This window comes from Falco punctatus (genome assembly GCF_963210335.1).
Source record: "Falco punctatus genome assembly, chromosome: 18".
NCBI classification, from domain to species: domain Eukaryota; kingdom Metazoa; phylum Chordata; class Aves; order Falconiformes; family Falconidae; genus Falco; species Falco punctatus.
Genome location: NC_137598.1, coordinates 5214104 through 5239104, shown reverse-complemented (window position 1 = coordinate 5239104; position 25001 = coordinate 5214104). Strand labels below are relative to the sequence as shown.

General features: G+C 70.1%; 6 protein-coding genes across 12 annotated transcripts in view; 2 read left to right on the top strand and 4 right to left on the bottom strand.

Moving 5' to 3' along the window:
* Positions 1–7: 7 nt before the first annotated feature.
* ZNF740 (zinc finger protein 740) lies at positions 8–4823 on the bottom strand. 4 transcript variants are annotated; one of them, XM_080368009.1, is made up of 8 exons: positions 4671–4823; positions 3654–3878; positions 2914–3045; positions 1472–1558; positions 1289–1360; positions 1008–1131; positions 799–917; positions 8–707 (listed from the first exon to the last, which is right to left on the bottom strand). In XM_080368009.1, exons 2-8 carry the CDS (start codon positions 3669–3671, stop codon positions 618–620), a joined length of 642 nt encoding a protein of 213 aa, XP_080224135.1. In that variant the 5' UTR covers positions 3672–3878; positions 4671–4823; the 3' UTR covers positions 8–617. The 4 variants fall into 4 exon arrangements, with proteins under 4 accessions (XP_080224135.1, XP_080224137.1, XP_080224136.1 ...); XM_080368011.1 differs by having other exon boundaries at positions 3498–3878; positions 4671–4822; XM_080368010.1 differs by having other exon boundaries at positions 3654–3872; positions 4671–4768.
* A 57-nt stretch (positions 4824–4880) lies between these two features.
* On the top strand, positions 4881–9503 carry CSAD (cysteine sulfinic acid decarboxylase). 2 transcript variants are annotated; one of them, XM_080367981.1, is made up of 15 exons: positions 4881–5048; positions 5514–5920; positions 6016–6142; positions 6900–6990; positions 7124–7230; positions 7354–7469; positions 7559–7638; positions 7737–7791; positions 7871–7987; positions 8100–8164; positions 8294–8375; positions 8461–8660; positions 8730–8781; positions 8960–9049; positions 9141–9503. In XM_080367981.1, exons 2-15 carry the CDS (start codon positions 5795–5797, stop codon positions 9312–9314), a joined length of 1482 nt encoding a protein of 493 aa, XP_080224107.1. In that variant the 5' UTR covers positions 4881–5048; positions 5514–5794; the 3' UTR covers positions 9315–9503. The 2 variants fall into 2 exon arrangements, with proteins under 2 accessions (XP_080224107.1, XP_080224108.1); XM_080367982.1 differs by lacking the exon at positions 4881–5048 and having other exon boundaries at positions 5074–5920.
* On the bottom strand, positions 9479–10988 carry LOC308054742 (uncharacterized protein). 2 transcript variants are annotated; one of them, XM_080368013.1, is made up of 2 exons: positions 10851–10988; positions 9479–10259 (listed from the first exon to the last, which is right to left on the bottom strand). In XM_080368013.1, the coding sequence occupies exon 2, from the start codon at positions 10208–10210 to the stop codon at positions 9575–9577; it is 636 nt and encodes a 211-aa protein (XP_080224139.1). In that variant the 5' UTR covers positions 10211–10259; positions 10851–10988; the 3' UTR covers positions 9479–9574. The 2 variants fall into 2 exon arrangements, with proteins under 2 accessions (XP_080224139.1, XP_080224140.1); XM_080368014.1 differs by having other exon boundaries at positions 9479–10249; positions 10851–10960.
* Positions 10989–11290: 302 nt separating this feature from the next.
* IGFBP6 (insulin like growth factor binding protein 6) lies at positions 11291–13871 on the bottom strand. The gene is made up of 4 exons (XM_080368015.1): positions 13359–13871; positions 12202–12281; positions 12004–12123; positions 11291–11432 (listed from the first exon to the last, which is right to left on the bottom strand). Exons 1-4 carry the CDS (start codon positions 13621–13623, stop codon positions 11319–11321), a joined length of 579 nt encoding a protein of 192 aa, XP_080224141.1. The 5' UTR covers positions 13624–13871; the 3' UTR covers positions 11291–11318.
* A 253-nt stretch (positions 13872–14124) lies between these two features.
* Positions 14125–20682, top strand: SPRYD3 (SPRY domain containing 3). Of its 2 annotated transcripts, none has more exons than XM_080367948.1 (11): positions 14125–14662; positions 15476–15616; positions 15701–15776; positions 15890–16014; positions 16751–16886; positions 17088–17276; positions 18993–19142; positions 19236–19293; positions 19727–19846; positions 19935–20080; positions 20298–20682. In XM_080367948.1, exons 1-11 carry the CDS (start codon positions 14142–14144, stop codon positions 20430–20432), a joined length of 1797 nt encoding a protein of 598 aa, XP_080224074.1. In that variant the 5' UTR covers positions 14125–14141; the 3' UTR covers positions 20433–20682. The 2 variants fall into 2 exon arrangements, with proteins under 2 accessions (XP_080224074.1, XP_080224075.1); XM_080367949.1 differs by having other exon boundaries at positions 14656–14733; positions 20298–20604.
* Positions 20683–21118: 436 nt separating this feature from the next.
* Positions 21119–25001, bottom strand: part of TNS2 (tensin 2) — a gene marked incomplete at its 5' end in the record, with an annotated part of 139215 nt that continues 135332 nt past the window's right edge. The window contains 8 exons of the mRNA XM_080368227.1: positions 21119–21394; positions 21517–21546; positions 21684–21752; positions 22225–22393; positions 23005–23082; positions 23329–23406; positions 23484–23576; positions 24301–24431. Of these exons, the coding sequence (XP_080224353.1) occupies positions 21253–21394; positions 21517–21546; positions 21684–21752; positions 22225–22393; positions 23005–23082; positions 23329–23406; positions 23484–23576; positions 24301–24431 (790 nt within the window). The 3' untranslated portion in view covers positions 21119–21252. The remainder of the gene's footprint in view (positions 21395–21516; positions 21547–21683; positions 21753–22224; positions 22394–23004; positions 23083–23328; positions 23407–23483; positions 23577–24300; positions 24432–25001) is intronic.

Sequence of the window (25001 nt, the reverse complement as noted above, 5' to 3'; positions counted from 1 at the left end):
ACCAACAAAACAGATGAAGAAACTTGCAAGGAAAATGGAAGTGCTGCAGAGCTTGCCACCAGGACAAGCCCCCCCCCCCCCCCGCGGGGCCGAGCCCCCCCGGCCGCTGCCCTGCCAGCGCTCAGTTTTCCTTTTTCTTCTCAAAAATAGAGCCGAGGGGTTAGAGGCAAGTTCCTCCCTGCGAGACCCTCCTACCTGAGAGCCGAGTGCCTGCGCAAGCCCGTCCGGCGGCCGAAAGGAAGCGCTCGGGGCTCCAAGCCTTTCCTGAGAGGGGGGGAGGGGGGGGGGGGGGCAGGACTTGGGGATCAAACTGGGGGGGGTGGGTGGTAAAAGAAAGCGGCGGCAGGTGTGTAGGCAGCTGCCTGCGGCTCCTGCCGGGCAGGGGGAGGGTTTTCCAGATCATCTTCCGAGTTATGTACAGTGCCAGCGGCTGGAAGTCCAGCGAGCGGCCGGCTCTTCCCAGTCCCCGCGGCAGGGAGCTGGAACGGGGCTGAGAACCCAAGAGAGGAGAAGGAGGAAGAGGAGGAAGGGAGGGGGGAGGAAGGAAAAACGACCACCCCCGGAGCTGCCTTCAGCGTTCCGGGCCGGCGCCGGGGGGGGGGGGCTCAGCTCGGCTCCTAGAGCAGCAGCTGCGACTCGGGGGTCTTGGTTTGGCAACCTTGGCACATTCGTTTGTGTCTCAGCAGCCGGTCTGTCCTGGAGAAGCTCTGCAGGAGATGGGGAGGGGGCGTTATGAGCCCTGGGGGGGGGGGGTCCCCGCCGCCCCCCCGACCTGCCCAGACCCCCGCGGGGCGGTACCTGCATGCAGCGCTCGCACTGGTAGGGTTTCTCCCCGCTGTGGACGCGCTTGTGACGCTCCAGGTGGTATTTCTGGATGAAGCGCATGTCGCACATGTCGCACTCGAAGGGCTTCTCGCCTGGGGAGGGGGGGGGTGGGGGTGACGGGACACGCGCCATCAGGGGGGGTTCATTAGGGCGCCCCCGTGCTCATTAGAGGGAGGTGTTACCGGTGTGGATGAGGATGTGCCTCTTGAGGTGGTAGCTGCTGCGGAAGGCGCCGAAGCAGTGCTCGCAGATGAAGTTTTTGGGGATCCTCAGCTGGAAGGAGCCGTTCTGCTCGATCACCACCATCTGCGGAGCAGAGACCCCCCCGTCAGCGCGGGGGGGAGGGGGGGGGGAATCCTCCCCCCAGAGCCCCCCCCCGGCCGTCCTGCGCCTGCCGGAGTTTGGGAAATCTTCCTCCTCCTCCTCCTCCTCCTCCTCCTCCTCCTCCTCCACGGCGGCAAACCTGGCTGCCGAGGCAGGATCCTCTCCGGGAGGAGCAGCTGGGTCCCTCGGCGCCGGCCACCCGCTTGCGGCGCTGGCACGGGGAGGGAGGGCTGGGTCAGTCGCGCCCGCTCCTGCCCGGGACCCCCCCCCCCCCCCCCCCCCAGCGCCCCCCGCCCTGGGAAATCGGGGCCCCACGACCTGCCTTTTTAATGGACTTCTTGGGCTGCGACGCCTCAGCCGTCTCCTCCTCCTTGCGGCTGCGGGATTTCTCGCCGTCCTGACGGAGAGCCTCCAAAAAAATCAGATTAGAGGGGAAAGTGATGTTAAAGGAGGGAAAATCGAGGAGGGGGGGAAGGGGGGCAGAACTTAAAAGGAGGGAAAAACTGGATTAAAGGAGGAAAAATCAAATCTCGGGGGGAAAAAAATCGAATCGCAGGAGGAAAATTGAAACACAAGAGGAGAAAATCAAATCAAAGGAGAAAAAATGAAATCACGAGAGGAAAAAACTGAACCGAAGGAAGGAAGGAAGAAGAACTGAAGACAAGAAAAAAGCTGAGTTAAAAGAGAAAAACTGAATTAAAGGAGGGAAAACTGAATTAAACAAGGAAAAATCAAAATCAACTGAAAAAAAAAATTAAACGAGGAAAAGATTGAATCAAAGGAGGAAAAATTTAGTTAATCAAGGAAAAAACAAATTGAATGAGGAAAAAAATCAAATTAGAGGAGGAAAAAGTCAAAATGAAGGAAAACGTGAATTAGAGGAGGAAAAAGTCGAATTAGAGAGGAAAAAGTCGACTTAGAGGATGAAAAAGTCAAATTAGAGGAGGAAAACGTCGTATTAGAGGAGGAAAACATCGGATTAGAGGAGGAAAGTCGAATTAGAGGAGGAAAATGTCGAATTGGAGGAGGAAAATGTCGAATTGGAGGAGGAAAGTCGAATTGGAGGAGGAAAAAGTCGAATTGGAGGAGGAAAAAGTCGAATTGGAGGAGGAAAAAGTCGAATTGGAGGAGGAAAAAGTCGAATTGGAGGAGGAAAAAGTCGAATTGGAGGAGGAAAAAGTCGAATTGGAGGAGGAAAAAGTCGAATTGGAGGAGGAAAAAGTCGAATTGGAGGAGGAAAACGTCAAATTGGAGGAGGAAAACGTCGAATTGGAGGAGGAAAACGTCAAATTGGAGGAGGAAAACGTCGAGTTGGAGGAGGAAAACGTCAAGTTGGAGGAGGAAAACGTCGAGTTGGAGGAGGAAAACGTCGAGTTGGAGGAGGAAAACGTCAAATTGGAGGAGGAAAACGTCAAATTGGAGGAGGAAAACGTCAAATTAAAGGAGGAAAACGTCAAATTGGAGGAGGAAAACGTCAAATTAAAGGAGGAAAACGTTAAATTAAAGGAGGAAAACGTCAAATTAAAGGAGGAAAACGTCAAATTAAAGGAGGAAAACGTCAAGAGGAAGGAGGAAAACGTCAAATTGGAGGAGGAAAACGTCAAATTAAAGGAGGAAAACGTCAAATTAAAGGAGGAAAATGTCAAATTAAAGGAGAAAAACGTCAAATTAAAGGAGGAGAACGTCAAGAGGAAGGAGGAGAAGCCCAGAGCGCGGCCCAGCACGCCCCCCCCCCCCCATCTCCCTGGCGGGGAGCGGCCGTACCAGCACGTCGGGGCTGCTCCCCCTCTCCCTGCTCTCGCCCTGTTTCGAGCTCTGCTTCGGCATCATCTTCTTGCTGGCCACGGTCGGCACCAGGCAGACGCCGGAGAGGCCCTCGCAGGCCAGGAGACTCGCCTGCGGAGAGCGGGGAGAGGCGGCCCAGCTGCAGCGCCGCCGCACCGCCTCACCCCCCCGGCCCCTCAAACGAACCAAAACCAAAAAAAGCAAACCCTTGCCGGGGGACAGAGACCGGACGCCTTCGACCGAGCGGTAAAATTAGGGGGGGAGGGGGGGGAGGCACAAGACCACCCCCCCCACCCAAAACCCCCTTTTCCGTGAGGCCCGCCGAGGACCTAATGGCTAACGGGAGAGTTCGGGCGAGCCCTGGAACAGCGGCCGGGAAAAACTCCGCTGGCTCCGGAAAGGACCCGGGACGGGGAGGGTGGTGGGGTGATGGGGGGGGGGGCCCCGCACCGGCACCCACCGCCCCAGCAGGGAGGGAGCTGCCGGGCCGAGCGCTCTCCCCCCCCGACACGCTTCTCGGCTTCGGATCTTGGGGTACGGGTGGGAAAAGTGGGGCTCATTACCTGAGCCATCTTGTGTCTGTCTGTCTGTCCTCAACAAACGGATTGTAACAATTCTTTAGCCTTAATTCTCGCCCAGGAAAAGAATTTTTTTAACGGTTAGAAAGGTGGGTTCAGTTAATCATTTTTTTTTTTTTTTTTGCCGGGCTCGTCCAGTACCCTCCACTTTGCTGACATCTTTGCCCCGGTGCCGCGGGTGCCGTGAGGCGCTTCCTCCTCAACCCCGGGGGGGGCTGGCAGGGTTAGGCAGGGTTAGGCAGGACGGGCAGCTGCCCGCAAGGCTTCTTCTTAGAGAGGGGACATCTCCCCCCCGCCGCCCCAGGGCGGGAGCCGGCTCCCCACGGGGACAACTCTGCTGCTGCTGCTGCTGCTGCTGGTCTTCGCCTGCGGGGAGGGAGGGGACAGTTATGGGGGGGGGGGGGGGCCCTGTGGGGTGGGGGGACCCAGCTCTGAGGTGGGGGGGGGGGGGGTCCCTGTCCATGCTGAGCCCCAGCCGGATGCCCCATGGGGGTAACGTGGGCGCAGGGGGGGGTGGCAGGTGACAGGGTGGGGGGTGACCTGGTGGGGGTGGGGGTGGGGCTGCTGCTGCTGGGGGGGGGGGGCAAAGGGGGGGCAGGGGGGGGCTCAGGAGGTGTCCCCCGGTGCCGTGATGGTCCTGGGGGGGAGGGCGGGGGGGGTGGGGGAGTGTCCCAGGGCAGGATGACGTGTAGGGGGGGGGGCGGGGATGATCCGGGGGGGTCCCCGGGGGGGCGTCAGGGGGTGTCCCAAGTGTGGGGGGACGCGGGGAGGGGGAGCCGGGTGTGCGAAAGGGGTGTCCCGGAGCGGGGCGACACGTGGGGTCCCGGGAGGGTCACCCGGGGGGGGTGGGGACGGGGTCACAGCGGGGTCACAGCGGGGTGACCCCGCTGGGGGAGGGGCCGCGCCTCCCGGTGCGGGTGCCCCGCGCCTGCGCGCTGGGCTCGCCCCGTTATCGCCCCCTCCGCCCCTCCGTTCCCCCTCCCCCCCTCCCGGTGCCGCCCGGTGGGGCGGGGCTGAGGCGGCGGCGCGCGCGGACGGGCCCGGGGAGGTGCGCGGGCGGCCCCCGCGGTGCCGTGCCGTGCCGTGCCGTGCCGGGCCGGGCCGGGCCGCACCCCCCGCACCGGCGCTCCGTGCCGGCGGGAAGGGGCGGGTCCGTACCTGCCGCGGCCCCTCCGCGCTCCGCTCCGCGCCGCCCGCCGCACCGACAAGTTTACAAACAGCCGCGGCCCCAGCGCCCCCCCCTTCCTCGGCCGCCGCCGCCGACCCGGAACCGGAAGCCCTCGCCCGCAGGGCCGGCAGGGAGCGGCGGGGCGCGCCGGGCATGCGCGGTGCTGCCCCGGCACCGCCCGCTGGCGCCATCTTGGGGCCGGGCTGTTACCGGGGCAACGGGGGCAGCGCGGGCGGCGCGGCCTGCTCCGGCGGGGGGCCCGAGCCTCAGCCCCCCGCACCCCGGGCGGCTTCCTGCCCCGGCCCGCCCCCGGCCAGGGGGCGCCGCCGTTATGCCCCCCCCGTTACTGCTCCCTGTCTCCCCCCAGGGTAGGCCCCGCCCGCCCCCCTGGCCCCGGGGGGCGTTTCATCCAGTGCACCCCCCTAGGGGGTCCCCATCCCCCTGTGGCTCCCCTGGCGGGGTGGTCCCCCCCTCCCCCTGTCCCCCCCCTTCCTTATTGCCCCCCTGGGGCTGTGCCTGCCCCTCCCCGTGGCATCACGCGTGGCTGGGGGGGGGCACACAGGGTCCCCCCGGCCCCCCTCGCTGCTGGGGCCAGGCCAGGCCCCGGCCCCGTGTTCCCCCCCGGCTGGGTGGCCCTGGCACTGTGGGGGTGGCCGTGCTGGGTCACCTCCCTCGCTGTCCCCCAGTGGGCCAAAGCCACCCGCGGGCAGCCCAGCGCTCTCGGTGGGGGGGGTGGGACGGGGGGCCCAGACCCCCACACTGGGCTGCGCGGGCAGGGGACATGCGCCGGGGTGGCCGCTCTCCGCTGACTCCTGCCCTCCCTCTTCCTGCAGCTCCCTGGAGAGACGGACCCCGGCCCACCACCCCTGCCTGGCTCTGAGACCCCCGCCGGGGTGGGGGCACCACTTCGGGGAAGCCCCCCCCCCCCAGCGCGCCTTTAAGAGTCACTCTTCACAGCCGTGTACTTTGTCCCCTGTCCCTCCGCGACGACGTGGCCGAGAGGAGAATCCCAGCCTGGCGACAGCGAGCCGGGGCGCCTCGTCCCGAGCCGGTGCAGGGTGGGAAGGGCCGGGGGTCCCCACGGCACGTGGCTGAGCGGGCCGGGCCTGGCGGGATGGCGGCCAGCAGCTGGCTGGAGCATCCCGGCCTGGATAAAGCAGCTGGGGAGGAATTCCTGCGGGAAGCCTTCCAGGTCCTGCTGGATGAAGCCGTGCGGAAGGGGACAGATGTGACCGAGAAGGTGGGTGAGAACCCGGGGCCCCGCAGCGGGGCGGTGGGGACGGGGTGGGGGTCCCTGCCTGGCCAGGGCCAAATCCTGCCCCCCCTTCCCTGTAGGTCTGTGACTGGAAGGAGCCCCAGGAGCTGCGGGAGCTGCTGGACCTGGAGCTGCGGAGCAGCGGGGAGCCGCCGGAGAGGCTGCTGGAGCGCTGCGGGGACGTCATCCGTTACAGCGTCAAAACCTGTGAGCACCGCTGCTCCCAGTTCAGCCCCAGCTGGTCCCCATTTGTACCCAGCTGGCCCCAGTTTGGCTCCAGCTGGTCCCCATTTGTCCCAGCTGCTTCTGGTTCAGCCCAGCTGGTCCCTGTTCGGCCCCAGTTGCCCGTGGTTCATTCCAGCTGGTCTCTGTTCAGTCCCAGCTGCTCCCAGCTTGGCCCCAGCTGGTCCCAGTTTAGCAGGCGTTAGCCAGGTGCAAGGCTGTCTCCCCAGCCAGTCGCTGTCACAGCTCTGGGCATGTCCCCACTCGTGTCCCCATCACACACCTGGATCCAGGCATGTCCCCACTCCTGTCCCCGTCACACACCTGGATCCAGGCATGTCCCCACTCGTGTCCCCGTCACACACCTGAATCCAGGCATGTCCCCACTCGTGTCCCCGTCACACACCTGGATCCAGGCATGTCCCCACTCGTGTCCCCGTCACACACCTGGATCCAGGCATGTCCCCACTCGTGTCCCCGTCACACACCCAGCTCCAGGCATGTCCCCACTCGTGTCCCCGTCACACACCCAGCTCCAGGCTGGCCCTGCTTGCCCCCCTGACCCACACACAGCTCCAGGCTGGCCCTGCTCCCTCAGATGACGGTTGCCCCCTCATGGCAGTGTCCTCAGGGCCCCAGAGCCCCCGTGGTGACAAGGGGTCCTGTGTGGAGGGGGCTGACAGTGTCGTGCCTGTCACCCTACCCTGACACTGCCCCCATCTTGCCCCCCCCCCCGCCCCAGGTCACCCTCGCTTCTGCAACCAGCTCTTCTCCGGCCTGGACCACCACGCGCTGGCGGGACGCCTGATCACCGAGGCCCTCAACACCAGCCAGTATGTGCCTGAAAACAAGGAGGGGGTGGCCCTGAGCGGGGGTGTTCGGGGTGCTGAGGCTGCGGGGAGCCTGGAGGAGGGGTGGGGAGCGGTGCCAGCTGGGCCCCCCCACGGGTGCTGTGTCCCCCTGTAGATACACGTACGAGATCGCCCCGGTGTTCGTGCTGATGGAGGAGGTGGTGCTGGCCAAGCTGCGGGAGCTGGTGGGCTGGAGCAGCGGCGACGGCATCTTCTCCCCAGGTACCCCCATCCCTCCTGGCCCCGCCGAGGGCTTGCCCTGTCCCCATCCCCACCTGTGACCCCCCTCGGTGGTGGCGTGTCACCCTCCCCGGCTGTGATGCGGGTGTCCCTGTCCCCTGGCAGGAGGCTCCATCTCCAACATGTACGCCATGAACGTGGCGCGCTTCCACCGCTTCCCGGAGAGCCGGCCGAAGGGCAGCTGGGCCCTGCCGCGCCTGGCCCTCTTCGCCTCCCGGGAGGTGCGGAGTGGGGGTTGCTGGCCCTGCGGCGGGATGGGGGCTGCGGTCAGCCCCCCCCCCAGCCCGACCCCTGTCTTCTCCCCGCTCAGAGCCACTACTCCATCCAGAAAGGTGCCGCGTTCCTGGGCATTGGCACCGACAACGTCTACCTGGTCAGCACCAACGAGAGGTGGGTGAGCCCCCACCCCAGCCCTGCTCCCCCCAGCCCTGCTCCCCCCACCCCAGCCCTGCTCCCACCACCACCTCTTTTCCCTCCCCATCCCTCAGGGGGAAGATGATCCCCGAGGAGCTGGAGAAGGAGATCCAGAGAGCGAAAGCTGAGGTGAGGTGGGGTGGGGGATAGAGGGGGGTGTCCACGGGGTGCCCCCCCTGCCCCATCCCAGTGTCCCCATCCCCTGCAGGGTGCCGAGCCGTTCTTTGTCTGTGCCACCTGCGGCACCACCGTCCTGGGCGCCTTCGACCCGCTGGGCAGCATTGCCGACATCTGCCAGCGCCACGGCCTCTGGTTCCACGTGGACGTGAGTAACTGGGGGGGGGGGGGATCTGGGGCTGGGGGGGGACACGCGCATCCCCTTGGGACCCCCCCTTCCCACCGGCGCTGGCTCTGGCACCGCTGTCCCTGCCCAGCAGGCAGCCTGGGGCGGCAGCGCCCTGCTCTCCAGCAAGCACAGGCACCTCCTGGCTGGCATCGAGAGGTGAGTAACCCCCCCGGCTCTGAGCTCCCCCCAAAACGGGCTCAAAACTCCCCGTTTAAGGACTCAGGACCCCCCCTCTCCCCATGCTGGGGGCTCACCACCCCCCCACAAAACTCCCCTCTCCCGCAGAGCCGACTCGGTGGCCTGGAACCCCCACAAGATGCTGACAGTGGGTTTGCAGTGTTCGGCCTTCCTGCTCCGTGACACCTCGGTAGGTCCTGCAGCCCCTTCCCCTCCGTGGGTCTGCCCCACGGCACCCCCCACGCTGGCAGGGGGGTCACTGCCGTCTCCTCCAGGGCCTCCTCCAGCGCTGCCACGGTGCCGGCGCCACGTATCTCTTCCAACCCGATAAATTTTACGATGTCACCTACGACATGGGGGACAAGACCCCGCAGTGCGGCCGGCGGGTGGATTGCCTCAAGCTCTGGCTCCTCTGGAAAGCTGCCGGCACCGAGGGGCTGGCGCGGCGCGTCGAGCGGGCCTTCGCCTGCACCCAGTGAGCGCCGGGATGTGGGGCGTGCTGCGGGACCCCCCCCCAGGGCCTCACACTCTCCTTCCTCCCCAGATACCTGGCCGAGGAGGTGAAGAGGAGGGATGGCTTCCAGCTGGTGCTGGAGGTACGGCCGGTCTCTGCTGTCAGCCAAACCATGGCCGGGGAGCTGGGTTTTGTGTCTGTTCCCCCACCCCCAATAACACCCCGCGGCGGCGCTTTAAACTCTGGGGTGGTCCCAAAATGGGGGTGGGGGGCAAACCGGTGCCCCCACCGGGGTCTGGCATTTGGTCTTCCTCCCACAGCCTGAGTTCATCAACCTCTGCTTCTGGTTCGTGCCCCCCAGCCTGCGGGGCAGGGAGGGCTCCCCCGATTACTGGCCCAGGTTGGGGAAGGTGAGCGTGGCAGCCTGCTGTTCCCTTCCCCCAAATCCCGCCCCCCCGCAGCCCCCCCGGTGACGGTGTCTCCCCCCCCCCCCCGGTGCAGGTGGCTCCTGTCATCAAGGAACGGATGATGAGGAAGGGGTCCATGATGGTGGGCTACCAGCCCCACGGCACCAAAGTCAACTTCTTCCGACAGATCGTCACCAACCCCGCCGTCACCAAGGACGACCTGGATTTCTTCCTGGATGAGATCGAGAGGCTGGGACGGGATCTGTGAGGACTGCGGGGGGGCTGCAAGCCCCCTCCCCTCCACCCAGGGCCCTCCCCAGCCCCAAGGAAGAGCAGAGCCTGGTTTTCCTCCCAGCTCCTACATCCCACCTTTAAACTTGGAGTAGAGGCGGGAAGGGCTTGGCGCCCGACCCCAAGAACACGCCACGCAGGTGGAATAAAAACTTTTTACTGGTCCCTTTTTGGTATTAAAAGCCCCCAGAAAGGCGGGGGGAATGTGGGCAGGAACAGGCAGCCCTCGCGCTTCCCTCAGTCCCCCTGGAAGCTCTGGAGCAGGTCGAGCACCTCGGGATCCAGGCTGGCGTGGGCCAGGCAGGCGTGGAGCCGCGGGGCCGTGGCCTCCTGCTTCTCCCGCCGCCGCCACTCCCGCAGCATGTGGAAGCTCTGCATGACGGCACTGCGGGGATTGTCCTCCTGGATCTGGTCCAGGAGGCTCCTCTCCAGCCCCAGGCAGCCGATTCCCACCTCCTGCCATTCTCTCCCCAGTTTCTGGGCTATCTGGATCAGATCCTTCTCCGTCAAACGACGAGGGCGTGCGGCCACCGGCGAAGATGCGGCCACCGGCAGTGAGACGGGCTGACATCCCGCGGGTGATGGAGCAGCGTTGTGCACCCCGGCCTGCCCGGGGGTCTCGTCCTCAGCACCGGGGAGCTGGTGGAGCTGGATGAGGTCGTGGCGGGAGATCTGGCGGAGGAGGTCGGCGGCCAGGTGCAGCGCCTGCCCCGGGAAGCGCTGGAGCAGGATGCTGCAGAGGTCGGGGCGCGTGGCGGGGCGCAGCAGCCCCAGCGGCAGCCGCTCCTCCAGCAGGTACTTGAAGGTCTGGAACTGCTCCTCTGTCAGTGCCTGCTGCAGCGCCAGCAGCGTGCGGCGCTCAGCCCCCGACATCGTGCCGGGGGGCCAGGGGCTGCGGGGGGACAGGTCACCCTGCCTCCCACTGGGGGGGACGACACGGGTCACCCTGTGCCCCTGGGGGGCCAGGTCATTGTGCCCCCCAGGGTGCTGGGGGAGATGGGTCACCCTGTGTCCTCCGGGGTGTGGGGGGACGGGTCACCCTGTACCCCTGGGGTGTGTGGGGGGACGGGTCACCCTGTGTCCCCAGGGTGCTGGGGGAGATGGGTCCCCCTGTGTCCTCCGGGGTAGGGGAAGACGGGTCACCCTGTGCCCCCCAGGCTGCCATGGGGCTGGGTGACGCCGATGCCACCCCATTCTCCCAACCCACCGTGGGGCTCAGTCCCACCAGTGTCCCCGCTGATGCCACCCCCAGCCCCACTGCGGGGGCTGGTGCCCCCCAACCTGCCAGGGGGCCAGACCCCCGGGGTGCCCCCCATCAGCCCGGATCCCCCCGGTGCCCCCCCACCCCGCCATGGAGCTGGTTCTCCGCCGCCCCCCCCGGTCCCCCCCACGCGGGCGGATCCGCTCGGTGCCCCCGCCCCCCCGCCATGGGGCCAGGTCCCCCCCGATCCCCCCGGTGCCCCGCCAAGGCCGGATCCCGCCCGAGCCCCCCGGCGCCCCCCGCGCCCCTCACCGCGCTCCGCTCAGTCGGTGCCGCGGGGGGCGTGGCTGCCGCCTCCCGCCAGGAAGCCGGGGCGGGGCTTGGGCAGGACGGGGCTTGTGAGGCGCGGCCGGGGCTGGGCTTGGTGGGACATGGGGGCGGAGCAAGGTGTGGTGGGGCGGGGCGGTCTTGGCCAGGGGGCGGGGCTTACAGATCGAGATTATCGTCCAGGGGGCGGGGCTTCAGGGAAAGGGGCGGGGCTGGGGCAATTCCGGGGAGGGGGCGCAGCTCGGGGGTAGTTTTGGGGTGTGTGGGCAGCTCGGGGGGGCAGTTGGGGGTCTGGGGGCAGTTCTGGGGTGCGGGGGGGCATTTGGGGGTCTGGGGGGTCCAGTGTGCCCCTAAGTGCAGCGGTGGAGGGGGGGGCTGAGCCCACTTTTGGGGTCCCCCCAGACAGAAGCAGCGGAGCCCCGATCCCCACGTGACGCTGTATTTCAGGGTCCCTCAGGTGGGGGGGCAGCGGGGGGCGCCCCCCTGCCCCTCGGTGCCCGCCAGCGGGTACCCCCTCCGGTCCACGCACCAGCACTGCCCGCGCTTCGGCCCCTGGGAGGCCCGGCACTGTGGGGGGGGCGCGTTCAGGGGGGGCGGGGGGGGCCTGCCCATCGGAGATCCCCCCCGGGGAAACTGAGGCACGGGGGGGGGCGGGCGGGCAGACTGGGAGAAACCGAGACATGGGGGGGCCCTGGGATGTTTAACCCCCCCTCCATGCAGACCACCCCACAATGAAGCTGGGGGGGGGGGGGGGGAGCGCGGACCCTCCAGCCACCGAGACACACCCCCCCCCCCCCGGGGAAACTGAGGCACGGGGGGGGGGGGGCAAACTAGCTTCACGGTCAGGGGAAACTGAGGCACGAGGGGGCTGGGATATTGGGGACCCCCCACCCTGGGGAACCAGCACGGGGAGACCCTGGGATCCTCACCCCCCCCCCCCGGCCCCCCCCCCCAATAAACGGATTCATGGGGGGGGGCCTCCAAGCCCACCCCACACAGGGAAACTGAGGCACAACAAGTCCCTGCCTCCCGCCGCCCCCAGGGCTGCTCTGCCGGAGCCCCCACCCGCCCCACGGGGCTGGAGGGGGGTCAGGGCCGCTTCCCTCCCCCCGAGCCCCCCCCCCCGGTCCACCCCCACCTGCTTGGGGCGGTAGAAGCCGCGGGTGTCGCAGTTGGGGAGGAAGAGGGCGGCAGCGCTGCGGAACAGCCCGGCCCGCAGCTCCTGCAGGACGGCGGCCAAGTGCCCCCGGCACGGGGCCTGCGGGGGGGTCACGGGGGGGCCGTCCCCCCGGACCCCCCTCCCCCCAAACCCGGTACCACCCTCCCAGGCACCCACCGTCTCCAGCTCCTCCGTGCCGTCAGCCGGGGGGGGGCCGGGGGGCGGCGTGGCGGGGGCTCCCTCCTGCGGGCTGTCCCCTGGGGGGGGCAGGGCTGAGCCTGTGTCCCCCCTCCAAAAAAAAAATCCCAGCGCAGACCCGCCCCGCCGCCACCGGGGGGCGCCCCAGCCACCCGAGATCTGGGGGTCCCCGCCGCCCCCCTCCCCGGAGTTGAGGATCCCCCCTGATACGGGGGGCCCGCCCCCCCGGGCTATTGGCCACCCCCACCTCCAGCTCCCCCCGCACGATATGGGGGTCCCCTCCGCCTCCCCCGGACGCGGGGGTCCCCCCGGCCCCCCTCCCATTTCTCATTCCCCGCCCTCCCCCGGGCACCCCCGTTCCTCCGCTTGGGGGACCCCCAACCCGCCCCACGGACACCGGGACCCCCCCCCCCCGCCGGCTCCGTCCCGCGTGACCCGGAGATACGGGGGGGCTCCTGGTCACTCCTCGAGGATCCGGGACCCCCCCGGTGCTCCCCCGCCGGGCTCCTCACGGGGACCCGCTTGCCCCGGTGGCCCCGTCCATCCCGGGCAGCCCCCCCGCTCCCTCCCCCGGTGCCCCCGTCTCTGTCCCGCTCCCTCCCCGGGTCTCCCTCGGTGCCCTCGTCCCTTCTCGGTCCTCCCCTGTCCCTGCCCCGGGCAGCCGCCGGTGCCTCCCGCCCCGTCCTGGTTTCTCCCCGGTGCCCCCATCCCTTCCCCGGGCAGCACCCCGGACCCTCCCCGGTGCCCCGGTCCCTGCCCGCTCTCTCTTCGGTGCCCCCATCCCTGCCCCGGGCAGATCGTCGGTGTCCCTCCCGGTGTTCCCGGTGCCCCCGTCGCTCCCCCGCGCCCCCGTCCCTGCCCCGAGCAGCCCCCCGGTGCCCCCCTCCGTGCTCCCCCCCGCGTGCCCCTCACCCCTGCCCATCTCCGGTGCCCCCTCCGGTGCTCCCGGTGCCCCCTTCCCTGCCCCGGGCAGCCCTCTGCTGCCCTCACCCGCGTTTCGGTGCCCCCCTCCGTGCCCCCACCGCGATGCCCACCCCGGTGACATCCCCCCCCGTGCCCATCCCCGATGCCCCCCCCTCCTCGGTGCCCCCTTCCCTGCCCCGGGCAGCCCCCCGTTGCCCCCCGTCCCCTCTCACCCGCGGGGCCGGCGGTGGCGGGCGGGGGGCGCGGGGGGCGGCACAACCCGGTGCCCCGCAGCAGCGCGCGGAGCGGCGCGCGCTCCCCGGGCCGGGGGCTGCAGCGGAGCCCGCGGGCGCAGCCCGGCGTGTAAACCCCGCACGGCTCCCCGGGGCCGCGGGGAGCGCCCCCCCCCGCGACCCCCGCCGCCCCCGTCCCCCCCCCCGGGCCCCCCTCCGTCCCCAGCGCCAGCAGCGCCGGCAGCAGCCACCAGCCCGCCCGCATGGCGGCCCCGGCCCCGGCCCCGCCGCCCCCTTAAGTAACGGCGGCCCCCCCGCCCCCCCCCCCAGGTGCCCCCGGCCTGGGGGGGGGCAACGGGGAGGCAACTGGGGGGGGGGGGCATCGGGCTCGCGCTTCCTGGGCTTCGGTCCCAGCCTGGGGCCCCCGGGACCTGCAACCGTGGCACCTCCGCCCGACCCGGGACCCCCAGCCCGGGACCCCCAGCCCGGCTGCCCCAGCCTGCGACCCCCATTCCGGCCCCCCGGGACCCCCAGCTCGGGACCCCTATCCCGCCCCCCCCACCCCGCCCCCCATCCCTGCCCCCCCAGCCTGAGACCCCCAGCCCGGACCTCCCTGGAAACCTCCTCCCGGCCCCCCGGGACAACCACCCCTCCCCATGACACCCCCCCGGTCCCCCCCATCCCTGCCCCCCCCCGGTCCTCCCTGGCTGTCCCCGCTTCCACCCCTCCGGTGCCCCCAGGCCAGCTGCAGTCCTCCCAGTACAAACCCCCAGTGCCCCCAGTATGCTCCCCAGTGCACACTCCGCTATCGCCTCGCAGAGCAGCCCAGTGCCCCCAGTGCCCAGCCCCAGTCTCCTGAGTGCCCATCCCATCTCCCCCAGTTTTCTCAGTCTCCCCAGCATGCCCCAGTGTCGCCAGCCCCAGTCTCCCAGTGCCCAGCTCTACTCTTCCCAGTCTCCCCAGCGCCAAGCCCCAGTATACACCAGTCTCCCCATTGCCCAGCCCTACTCTTCACAGTCTCCCCCAGTGTCCAGCCCCCGTATCCCCCAGGCTCCCCAGTTTCCCCCAGCGCGCCCCGCGCTGTTCCCCGCCCCGCCCCCAGGGGGCGCCCTCACCCCCATCCCAGGCCTGCGCGGTCATGTGACCTCCCCACGCCCCTTGGAGGCTCGGCCCCTCCTCCCGCTTCTCCGGCCTTCTATTGGCGGAGCGAGCCGTCGGTCGGGACGCATTGGGCGACGATTGGTCGAGCGGCGCGAAGGGGCGGGAGGAGGAGGAGGCGGAGCAGGAAGCGACGGGCCCCGGATGTGAGTGAGGGCGGCGGGGCCGGAGCGGCCGGAGCGCGGAGCCCATGGCGGGGGCGGGCGGGGCCGGGCCGGTGAGGGCGGGGGGGCCCGGGGGCGGCGGGGGGGCCCGGGGGCAGGGGGTCTGCGGGGGAGGGTCGGGGCGGAGCTGCGGGGGGGGCTTGGGGCTGGGAGTGGGCCCGGGTGTGGGGGACCCGAATGTGCGGCAGCCGGGCTGGGGGAGGGGCGTGGGGGGGGATCGTGGCTGCGGGGTTGTGGGTCCGGGTGCGGGATCCCGGTGTCCAGGGGCTGGGGGGGCGGGTGTGGGGGTCGTTTCTGGGGGGGGTGGGGAAATGGTGGCTCGGGGCGTTGTGGGTCCGGGGGTGGGGCTGGGGGTGGGCCTGGGGATGGGGGCACAGAATGGGGGGGAGCCGGGCTGGGGGGGGCGGGTGTGTGGGTCCTACTTGGGGGATCCTGGCTGGGGGGGGGCTGCGAGTGTGGATGTGCTGGTTGTGGGGCAGGGGGGTGCTGGGGAGGGGTCTTATGGTAGGGGTATGGGGGGGGTGAGTATGAGGGGGCAGTTACGGGGCACCTTATGTGTCTGTGGGGTGGATATGGGGGGCTAGCTGTGGGGCAGGCAGGTTGGGGGGGTGAGGTGGGCTATGGGGGAGCTGAGGGGGGTCTTGTTGTAAGGGTCGGGGGGAGCCAGTTTGAGGGGGGCAGTTCCAGGGGACCCCACGTGTGTGGGGTGGATGGGGGGGGCTGGGGGTGTTCAGGGGAGTTGGGGGGGGGGCAGCAGGGGTCGGGGGGGGGTCCCTGACCGCCGCCCCCCCGCAGGTTTCCCCTCGCCATGGATGACCTGAACCTGCACTACAGGTTCCTGAACTGGCGCCGGCGGATCCGGGAGATCCGGGAGGTCCGGGCCGTCCGCTACCAGGAGCGCGCCAAGCACATCCTGGTGGACGGCGACACGCTCAGGTACCGGGGGGGCACAGCCACGCGGGGGGGGAGGGGGGCATGCCGCCCACCCCCCCCCCCTGAGCACCGCCTGTCCCCCCCCAGCTATCACGGCAACTCCGGCGAGGTGGGCTGCTACGTGGCCCCACGGCCTCTCACCCGGGACAACAACTACTTCGAGGTGAAGCCTGGCCCTGGGGGGGGGGTCTCTGCTAATGTGGGGGGGGGGAGGACGCGGCTGAGCGGCCCCCCCAGCGCCCGTGGGCTGACGGGCTGTGCCGGCGTGGCCCGCAGGTGTCCATCGTGGACAGTGGCGTGCGTGGCACCATCGCTGTCGGCCTCGTGCCGCAGTACTACAGCCTGGACCACCAGCCCGGCTGGCTGCCCGACTCCGTGGCGTACCATGCCGATGACGGGAAGTGAGTGGGGGGGCTGCCGGGACCTGAGGGGGTGGCTGCTGGGACATGGGGGGCTGCCGGGACCTGGGGGGGTGGCTGCTGGGACATGGGGGGCTGCCGGGACCTGGGGGGGTGGCTGCTGGGACATGGGGGGCTGCCGGGACCTGGGGGGGTGGCTGCTGGGACATGGGGGGCTGCCGGGACCTGGGGGGGTGGCTGCTGGGACATGGGGGGCTGCTGGGACCTGGGGGGGTGGCTGCTGGGACATGGGGGGCTGCTGGGACCCCAGGGGGAGCTGTGCAAACGCTTGGGGGGGGGGGGGGGGCACCAGGATGCCAAGGGGAGCCACTGGGACCCTGGGGGGCTGCTGAAACTCATGGGGGGCCACCAGGACCCTGGGGAGCTTGCTGGGACCTTGGGGAGCTGCTGGAACCTGGAGGGGCCACCAGGACCCCAGGGAGCCGGTGGGACCTGGGGAGGCTGCTGGCACTCTGGGGGGCCACCAGGACCCCAGGGAGCTGCTGTTACGCAGGGGGGGCCTCCAGGACCCTGGGGGGGCTGCTGGGACTCATGGCTGGGGGGGCACCGGGACCCCAGGGGTGCTAATGGGACCTGGAGGGACCCCCGGGTCTTGCGGGAGCTGCTGGTAGCTGGGGGGCCCAGTGGGACCCTGGCCACCCGAGGGTCTGGGGGTGCCTGTGGGCTGGGGTGTGCCCCCCCCCCCCCCCAGCTCAGCCCCCCCCCCCCCCCCCCCCAGGCTGTACAGCGGCCGCGCCAAGGGCCGGCAGTTCGGCACCAAGTGCAGCTCCGGCGATCGCATCGGCTGCGGCATCGAGCTGGTCTCCTTTGAGGTGCAGACAGCCCAGGTCTTCTTCACCAAGAATGGCAAGCGGGTGAGACCCCCCCCCCTGCGACCCCCCAACCCTGAAGCCCCCCCTGCCGCCCCCCACCCCCGGCCCTGTGCCCCCCAGGTGCGCTCCACCATCATTCCGCTGTCCCTGGCGGTGGGGGTGCACTCGCTGGGGGAGGAGGTCCGGCTGCACCCCCCCGACCCTGCAGCCCCCCCCGACCCTCCCCGGCCCTGTGCCCCCCAGGTGGGCTCCACCATCATGCCGCTGTCCCCCGAGGGGCTGTTCCCGGCGGTGGGGATGCACTCGCTGGGGGAGGAGGTCCGGCTGCACCTCCACGCCGAGCTGGGCACGGAGGAGGATGACAGCGCCATGATGGTCGACAGCTACGAGGAGGAGTGGGGGCGGCTGCACGACGTCAAGGTCTGCGGCACGGTGAGTGCCCCCCCCGCCCCAGAAAATGGGGGGGGGGGCTTATCAGAGCTGCTCTGACAGCATGACAGCAGCAGCCCCCCCCTCCGCCCCCCACTCGCTCTCCCCAGTGCTGGTGGGGGGCACAACCGCTGCGTGGGCACCGGTGTTGGCACAGAGCTGGGGGGGCATGGGATTTGGGGGTGCCTGGGGGGGTCGGGGGGGTCACACTGGGGAGCAGCCCCATGATGAGCCCCAAAAAGGGGCCGTTTTCCCCCCGAGCTGACCATCGGCTGTGGGTATCACTCATGGTTTCCTTCATTACCAAAGGGGTGCCCCCCCGCCCCCCCGCCGACCCCAGCCCCCCGCAGACCCCCACATTGACAGGACCCCTCGGTCACGTCTGGGGGGGTCCGAGCGCTTTGCCAAGGCAGCGGAGAGGGGGGGGGGCTAGCGGCTCAGCGGGGCCCCCCCAGCCCTTTGCGAAAACAAACCCGCAGCCCCCCCCCCAGCTTTAAAGGTTTGCAGCTTGGCGCCGGGGGCCTTTTTCCATCGCCCCCCCCCCCCCCCAGCAGCCCACGCTCAGCCCCAGCCTCGTGCTCCCCCTCCGCAGCCCCCCTCCCCCCTCCCAGCTCCAGTGCCACCCGCTGCCATTGAACAATGGCTGGCGCTAACCATGGGGGGGTGGAGCCGCCCCCCCCCCAGCTTGGGGGCGGTGGGGGTGCCTGGAGCCTCATCCCGGGCTGCTGTGGGAGCGGGTGTCCGTCCCCCCCCCCGGTGCCTGGGTCCCGCCCCCACCCCCCCCCGTGCCTCAGTTTCCTCCCCCAGTGCCTCAGTTCCCCTCCCCCCCCCCCCCCCCAGTCCCATGGGGGGTGTTCCCCAGCACTGCCCAGGACCCCGCCGTGCCCCCCCCATCCCGTTCAGCCGCCGGTTTCATTCTCATCCTCCTCCGCATTTTTCGGCTGTTCCATCCCGGAGCTCAGCTGGGGGCTGTGCCCCCCCCCCCCCAGCTGTGGCTCCAGTGGGTTGGGGGGGAGGGGGGGGCATGCCAAGGGCCCACCTACCCAGCCAGGCACCCTGGACACCCGTTCTGTCGTGGGGGATGGGGTGGGGTGTGCTTTGTGGGCTTGAAGAGGTTTAGGGTTTTTTTCCAGCCCCCCCCCCCAGCTTGGGCTGGGGGGGCAGCGGGGGGGCAGGAATGTGGGCGCAGGCCCAGGCCAACCTCAGCGGCGTAAACAGCCCCAGCCCCGCCCCCCCCTCCCCCCCCCCCCCCCCCCCCCCCCGGCAGCTCCCACCCGCTTCCCGGCACCGCCGCGCTGGGGGGTGCGAGGCTGCCCTGTGTGACCCCCCCCCACGCCGTGTCCCTTTGGGGGTCACCTCTTGAGGGCTGGCAGCATGGTGACCCCCCCCCCCAGTTTTAGCCCTCCCCAGATTTGGGATGTTGCCCTCCCACAGCTTTGGGGTATCGTCCCCCCAGGTTCAGGGTGTCACCCCCCCCTCAGTTTGTGATACTGCACCCCCTAGGTCTGGGGTGTCATTCCCCCAGGTTTGGGGCCCCCCCCCTCCCCAAGCTTTAGCCTGCCTCCCCATTGTGGCCCCCTCCCCCTTTAGGCCCCCAACCTGCACCCACCTCCCCTCCCTTCACGCCGCCGATGGGGGGTGCGAGGGGGTGCGTGTGCCCCCCAACACCCCGTGCCCCCTCCCACCCACCCCCCCGTGTTCCCCCCCCCCCTCCCCCAGCTGCTGGAGTACGTGGGCAAAGGGAAGAGCATCGTGGACGTGGGGCTGGCGCAGGCGCGCCGCCCCCTCAGCACCCGCAGCCACTACTTCGAGGTGGAGATCGTGGACCCGGGGGAGAAATGCTACATCGCCCTGGGGCTGGCCCGCAAGGTGAGGGGGGCCGGGGGGGTCCCCAGGCTGCTGCCCCCCCGCCCTCCACGCCTTCATCTCACTGTTCTTCCTCTTCTTCCTCCTCTGCCCCAGGATTACCCGAAAAACCGTCATCCCGGCTGGAGCAGGGGCTCGGTGGCGTATCATGCAGGTAACACCCCCTCTCCGAAAGTGGAGACCCCCCGAAACATGCCTCCCCCCCCCACTCCGGTGGTATTTGGGGTCTGAGACCCCCCCCCACGTGATGTGGGAGGTGTCTCGGTGGTCGGTGTCATCACCCCTCTGCCCTTCCCCCGTGCTCTGGTTGTGCTTGTGCTCACCCTGACCCCCCCACCCCCCAAACACCACACAGGGGCCACATGCTGGCACCTCCCCCCCCCCCCCCCCCCGGGATGCTGTGCCCCCCCCCCCCCACCCTTCAGCCTCCTCCTCAAATCCCTTTTCCAGCCCTGTCCCTGTGGCACTCTGCGCCCTGTCACCCCCCTTGGTGGGGGCCAGCCCCGTGGGGTGGGTGCTGGGGGGCCCAGCGCTGCAGGGGGGGGGCTGTGACAGGTTTTTTTTATTCTCTCCCTCCCCCCCTGCAGATGACGGGAAGATCTTCCACGGCAGCGGGGTGGGGGACCCCTTCGGCCCCCGCTGCTACAAGGGCGACATCATGGGCTGCGGCATCATGTTCCCCCGCGACTACATCCTGGACAGCGAAGGTACTGGGGGGGGGGCCCCGGGGGGCTGAGGGTCGGGGAGGGGGGCACGAGCTCATGTCATGTGTCACCCTCCCCCCTCCCCCCCCAGGTGACAGCGACGACCCCTGCGACACGGCGGAGGTGAAGGCCAAACCCGTCAGGAACGTGATGTATCTGCACCAGGAGGAGGAAGAGGAGGAGGAGGAAGATGATGGCGAGGAGATGGAGCAGGAGCACGAGGGCAAGAAGGTGGTGGTAAGGGCACAGCCCCCCCGCGGGGGGGGGGCAGCATCGTTCCCCGCCCCCCCAGGGACCCCCCCTCGCCACCACATTGATGTCCCCTTTGCAGCACCTCCGGGCATCACCCCCCAGCTCACAGATTTGGGGCAGGGGGGGATGACAACACCATGCCCCGCCCCCCCCCCCCCCCCCCCCCCAATGTTCCCCCCCGCGTGTGTGTGCCCCCCCCCAGGTGTTTTTCACCCGCAACGGGAAGATCATCGGGAAGAAGGAGGCGGTGGTGCCGGCTGGCGGGTACTTCCCCACCGTCGGGATGCTCAGCAGCGGCGAGAAGGTCAAGGTCGACCTGCACCCCCTCAGCGGTTAGGGGGGGGACACGACACACGGGGGGGGCCCCCGACGCCCCCCCGACACCCCCGTGCACTTTAAGGCCTGCCCCCAGCAGTGGGACCCCCCCCCCCCTCGTCTTATTCTGGGGGTCCCCCCTTCTGTCTTATTGCAGGGGCCCAATCCTGCCCTCACCACCCATGGGTGCCCCCTTGTGCAGGACCACCCCCCCATCACCCCCCTCCCCCGTGTGTCTGGGGGGGGGGGGGCAGAGTTAAGGGTACCCCCCCCAACCCACGGTATTACTGTACCCCCCACCTTGTGAATGTAACTGCCCCCGGGGACCCCCCACCCGTGGGGGGGCAGGGCTGTACCCCTCCCCGGGACCCCCCACCCAGCGGGGGGGGGGCTGTGCCCCCACCCCAGGCCCCCCACGTGGCGGGGGGGTTACAGGGGCTGGCTCCCCCCCCCGGGGCGAGCTGGCGCGGAAAGAAGGAGCCTGTGAGACGGTTTGGGTTTCTCCATTGGCATTTGCACATGGGCGGCGGGGCGGGGGCCGTGCCCCCCCCATCCCCAGCTCCGTGCCCCCCCCCTCCCCCCCCCAATACAGATATATATTAGAAACGTCTGACTAAAGCTCATATAAATCTTTCTTAGACAAAAATAGACTTTGCTTTATCGGCGGGCCCCCCCCTGCAACCCCCCTAATTGAGGGGGGGCTTCCCTGAGGAGGCCCACCCACCTCCAACGCCCCCCCCCCCTGCCCCTTTTCTCCACGCACAGCCTGGCCACAGCCCCTGGGGGGGGCTGGGGGGTACAGCAGCGCCCCCCCCTTGGCTGGGGGGGCTCGGGGGGGTCCCTCACTTGCGGTGGGTGCCCAGCATGACCTTGGTGATGAAGGTGACGATGGCGGAGGCCGGCTGCTCGGGGTCCAGCTCCGCGAAGAGGTGGCAGGCGTTGCCCCCCGGCCCCCCCGCCTTTTTGGCCACGAAGCCAAAGATCCTGGCCGGGGGGGGACACACACAGAGCTGGGGGGGGGCGGCCCTGCCTTGTGTCACGTCCGGTCCCCCCCCGGGGGTCCCAGCCCTGTACCCCCCCCCCGGAGGTTCCCCTCTGCTACTTACTTAGAGGTGGTGCCATCCGGGTTTGCCCACCTGTGTGTGGGTGTGTGTGTAATTAGTGGGGTGCTAATTAGCCAGATGGCCCCCCCCGCCGTGTGCCCCCCGCCGTGTGCCCCCCGCCGTGTGCCCCCCGCCGTGTGCCCCCCGCCGTGTGCCCCCCATGCTGTCACCTGCGGTCCTGGGGGTCCGTGCTGCAGTAGGTGACGTTGCTGACCGGGTAGTGACGGCGGAAGAAGAGCCTGGGGGGGGCACAAGGGGGAGTGGGGTGATGCTGGGGGGCATCATTGTGGGTGGGGGGCAATACGTGGGGGCGGATTGTCAGGATTGCCCCCCCCCCCCCAACCCAGTGACAATACCCGGGGGTGGCACTGGGAGGTGGTTTGGGGTCCCCCCTACGGGTGACAGTAGTGGGAGGGGGTCCAGGACCCCGCTGGGTGGTGATACTTGTGGGGGGTGGGAAGGGTTTTGGGGACCCCTCCTGGGTGGCAGCACCTGGGGGTGACACTTGGGGGGGGGGGGGGGGGGGCGGATCTGGGGGACACCCTGCCACCGGTGGAGATACTGGGAGGTGGTCTGTGGCCCCCACCAGCTGACACTGGGAGGGGGTCTAGTACCCCCCTGGGTGACGATACCTGGGGGTGACACTGGGAGGGGGTCAACCTCCCCCGGGTGACACTGGGGGGGGTCCTGGGGGTCGCGGGGGGCACTCACTTGCGCTGGCTGTCGGTGAGGGTGATGCCCTGCGCCGACACCTTGAAGTGGGCGGTGCAGGGGGGGGCGCGGGGGGCGCCCCCCAGGACCGTGCCCGTGGCCTTGGCCACCGCCTGCGGCCCCGTCAGCGACTCCGTCTCCACCGAGCCCAGGTACAGCACGCTGCAGGCTGGGGGGGGGGCTGCGACCACCGGCCACGGCCCCCCCAGGGGTACGGCCCCCCAGGGGACATGGCGCCCCCAGAACCCCACCTGCACCCCCTCGGACACCCCTCCCTGGGGTACACCCCCCCCCCCCCCCCCCCCCCAGTATGGTCCGGTCGCCCGCGGTGCTGGGCGCCCATCCCGGCGCCCCCCCCATCCCAGTGCCCCGCCCCGTCCCACCCTCCATCCCATTGTCCCCATCCCAGTGCCCCCCTCTATCCCAGTGTCCCCATCCTAGCGTCCGATCCTATCCCAGTGCCCCCCCATCCCAGTGCCCCCCTCATCCCATTGTCCCCATCCCAGTGCCCCCATCTATCCCAGTAGCCCTGCTCTATTCCTGTGCTCATCCCAGTGTCCCCATCCCAGCATCCGCCCCCATCCCAGTGCCTCCATCTATCCCAGTAGCCCCCCTCTATTCCTGTGCCCATCCCAGTGTCCCCATCCCAGCATCCACCCCCATCCCAGTGCCCCCATCTATCCCAGTGCCCCCCCTCTATTCCTGTGCCCATCCCAGTGTCCCCATTCCAGTGCCCCCCCCCCATCCCAGTGCCCCCTCCCAGTGACCCCCAGCACCCACCTGCTCCCTGGCGCAGCAGGTCGGCGGCCGTGCTCATGTTGGGGGGCCCGGGTGCCTCCAGCCCCTCCTCCAGCGGGTCTGGGGGGGGGGGGGGCACAGGCTGAGGCCACTGCCGGGACCCCCGCCCCCCCCCCTTCCCCCCAGGGTCTTGGGGGGAGGGCGGATTTTGGAGGGGGGGGGGCACACTGGAGGAGGGAGGGCTTGGTGGGCTGGGGTCTGGGTCCCCAGGTTGGTCTGGACAGGGAATGGGGGGGGGGGGAGGGGGATGGGGGGGGGAAGCACAGGGTGCTGCGGGGGGGCACCGTGTTTTGGGGGGGGCCCTACCTTTGCTGGGGATGCGGAGGGTGCAGGGCAGGGAGATGGGGGTGATGGAGTGCTGCAGCACCAGCGCCGGCAGGCTCCCTGCGGGGGGGGGGCTGTCAGGGACCCCAGGCCCACCCTGCCCCCCCCACCCCCCAGCCCTGCAGGCCCCCCCTCACCGAAATGGGGCTCGTCCTGGCACCCCTTGATCTTGACACCCCGGGGTCCCGTCTCGATGAGGAAATGTCGCACCAGCTGCTCCTGGGGGTCCCCTGGGAGGGGGCAGGTCGGCACCGATGGGTGCCCCCCCGCGCCCACCCCCACCCCCTCCAGGGCCCCCCCAGCCTCGGATGCCGGGGTGCACGTGGCACCCTGCTGCTGCACCCCCAACTCTGCCCAGGGGATGTGGGGGTGCTGGGGGGGGGTCTATGGGGTGCCTGGGTGCTCTGGGGGGTGCCCTGGGGTGCTATGGGGTGCTTGGGGGGGCTATGGGTGCCCAGGGGTCTATGGGGTGTGCAGGGGGGCTGGGGGGGGGGCTGTGGATGCCCATGGGGGTTATGGGGGGGCTATGGGTGCCCAGGGGGGCTATAGGGTGCATGGGGGGGCTATGGGTGCCCAGGGGTCTATGGGGTGTGGGGCAGGGGCTATGGGTGCCCAGGGGTCTATGGGGTGTGCAGGGGGGCTGGGGGGGGGCTGGGGGTGCCCATGGGGGTTAGGGGGGGGGCTATGGGGTGCTTGGGGGGGCTGTGGGTGCCCAGTGGAGCTATGGGGTGCTTGGGGGGGCTATGGGTGCCCAGGGGTCTATGGGGTGTGCAGCGGGGCTGGGGGGGGCTGGGGGTGCCCATGGGGGTTATGGGGGGGGCTATGGGGTGCTTGGGGGGGCTGTGGGTGCCCAGTGGAGCTATGGGGTGCTTGGGGGGGCTATGGGTGCCCAGGGGGCTATGCGAGGGGATGGGGCCCCCCAGGGATACCGTGGGGCTGCCGGGGGGTCCCTACCTTTGCCGGGGGGGGGGCAGCGGGGGGGCGGCGCCGCCACCTTCAGCGCCAGCCCGTAGGCGCCGGGGAAGGACCGGCTGCGCCGCACCAGGAACGAGCCCGGCGGCCGCCCCTTGAGCAGGGCCACGGCTGCGGGACCCCCGTCAGCCCGGGACCCGACCCCCCCCGCGCCCCCCGAGCCCCCGGGACCCGACCCCCCCCGCGCCCCCCGAGCCCCCGGGACCCGACCCCCCAGGACCCAGACACACTCCCCCCTCCCGGGACCCCCAGTCCCCTCCCCCCCCCGGGGTCCCCAGTCCCCCGCCCAGACCCCCCAGCGCCCTCCCTCTAGGGGTCCCCAGACTCCCCCCCCGGGCCCCAAACCCCCTCCTGGGGGTCCCCAGCGCCTCTGCCGCCGAGGTCCCCAACGCGTCCCCCCAGCCCAAGTCCCCAGTCACCCCCCCCGGGCTCCAAACCCCCTCCTGGGGGTCCCCAACGCCCCCCCCCCCCCCCCGCCAAGTCCCCAGTCCCCCCCCTCAGATGTCCCCACTGCCTCTCCCTGGAGATCCCCAGCACCCATCCGTCGAGGGTCCCCAGATCCACCACACCCCCGGGACCCCAGCCCCGCCGGGGTTCCCAGCTCCCCCCCTCCCGGCTCCCCCCCCCCCCCCCAGGGCCTCTCCCCCCCCCCGCGGGGGTCCTCACGCCCCTTCCCCCCCCCC

Bases quoted from the DNA above. Each gene is read 5' to 3' on its own strand.
- ZNF740 (XM_080368009.1), bottom strand. The intron at 1,559-2,913 runs GTACGGCCGCTC...ATTTTTTTGGAG, and splicing joins GGAGCAGCCCCGACGTGCTG to GCTCTCCGTCAGGACGGCGA. The intron at 918-1,007 runs GTAACACCTCCC...CCCCCTCCCCAG, and splicing joins GCACATCCTCATCCACACCG to GCGAGAAGCCCTTCGAGTGC.
- CSAD (XM_080367981.1), top strand. From the start codon at position 5,795: ATGGCGGCCAGCAGCTGGCTGGAGCATCCCGGCCTGGATAAAGCAGCT. The intron at 6,143-6,899 runs GTGAGCACCGCT...CCCCCGCCCCAG, and splicing joins CCGTTACAGCGTCAAAACCT to GTCACCCTCGCTTCTGCAAC. The intron at 8,661-8,729 runs GTGAGCGCCGGG...CTTCCTCCCCAG, and splicing joins CGGGCCTTCGCCTGCACCCA to ATACCTGGCCGAGGAGGTGA.
- IGFBP6 (XM_080368015.1), bottom strand. From the start codon at position 13,623: ATGCGGGCGGGCTGGTGGCTGCTGCCGGCGCTGCTGGCGCTGGGGACG. The intron at 12,282-13,358 runs GTGAGAGGGGAC...TGCCCCCCCCAG, and splicing joins CGCCACCGCCGGCCCCGCGG to GGGACAGCCCGCAGGAGGGA. The intron at 12,124-12,201 runs GTGGGTGCCTGG...ACCCCCCCGCAG, and splicing joins GCACGGAGGAGCTGGAGACG to GCCCCGTGCCGGGGGCACTT.
- LOC308054742 (XM_080368013.1), bottom strand. From the start codon at position 10,210: ATGTCGGGGGCTGAGCGCCGCACGCTGCTGGCGCTGCAGCAGGCACTG.
- SPRYD3 (XM_080367948.1), top strand. From the start codon at position 14,142: ATGCTCCCCAGTGCACACTCCGCTATCGCCTCGCAGAGCAGCCCAGTG. The intron at 17,277-18,992 runs GTGAGTGCCCCC...CCCCTCCCCCAG, and splicing joins ACGTCAAGGTCTGCGGCACG to CTGCTGGAGTACGTGGGCAA. The intron at 19,294-19,726 runs GTAACACCCCCT...CCCCCCCTGCAG, and splicing joins CTCGGTGGCGTATCATGCAG to ATGACGGGAAGATCTTCCAC.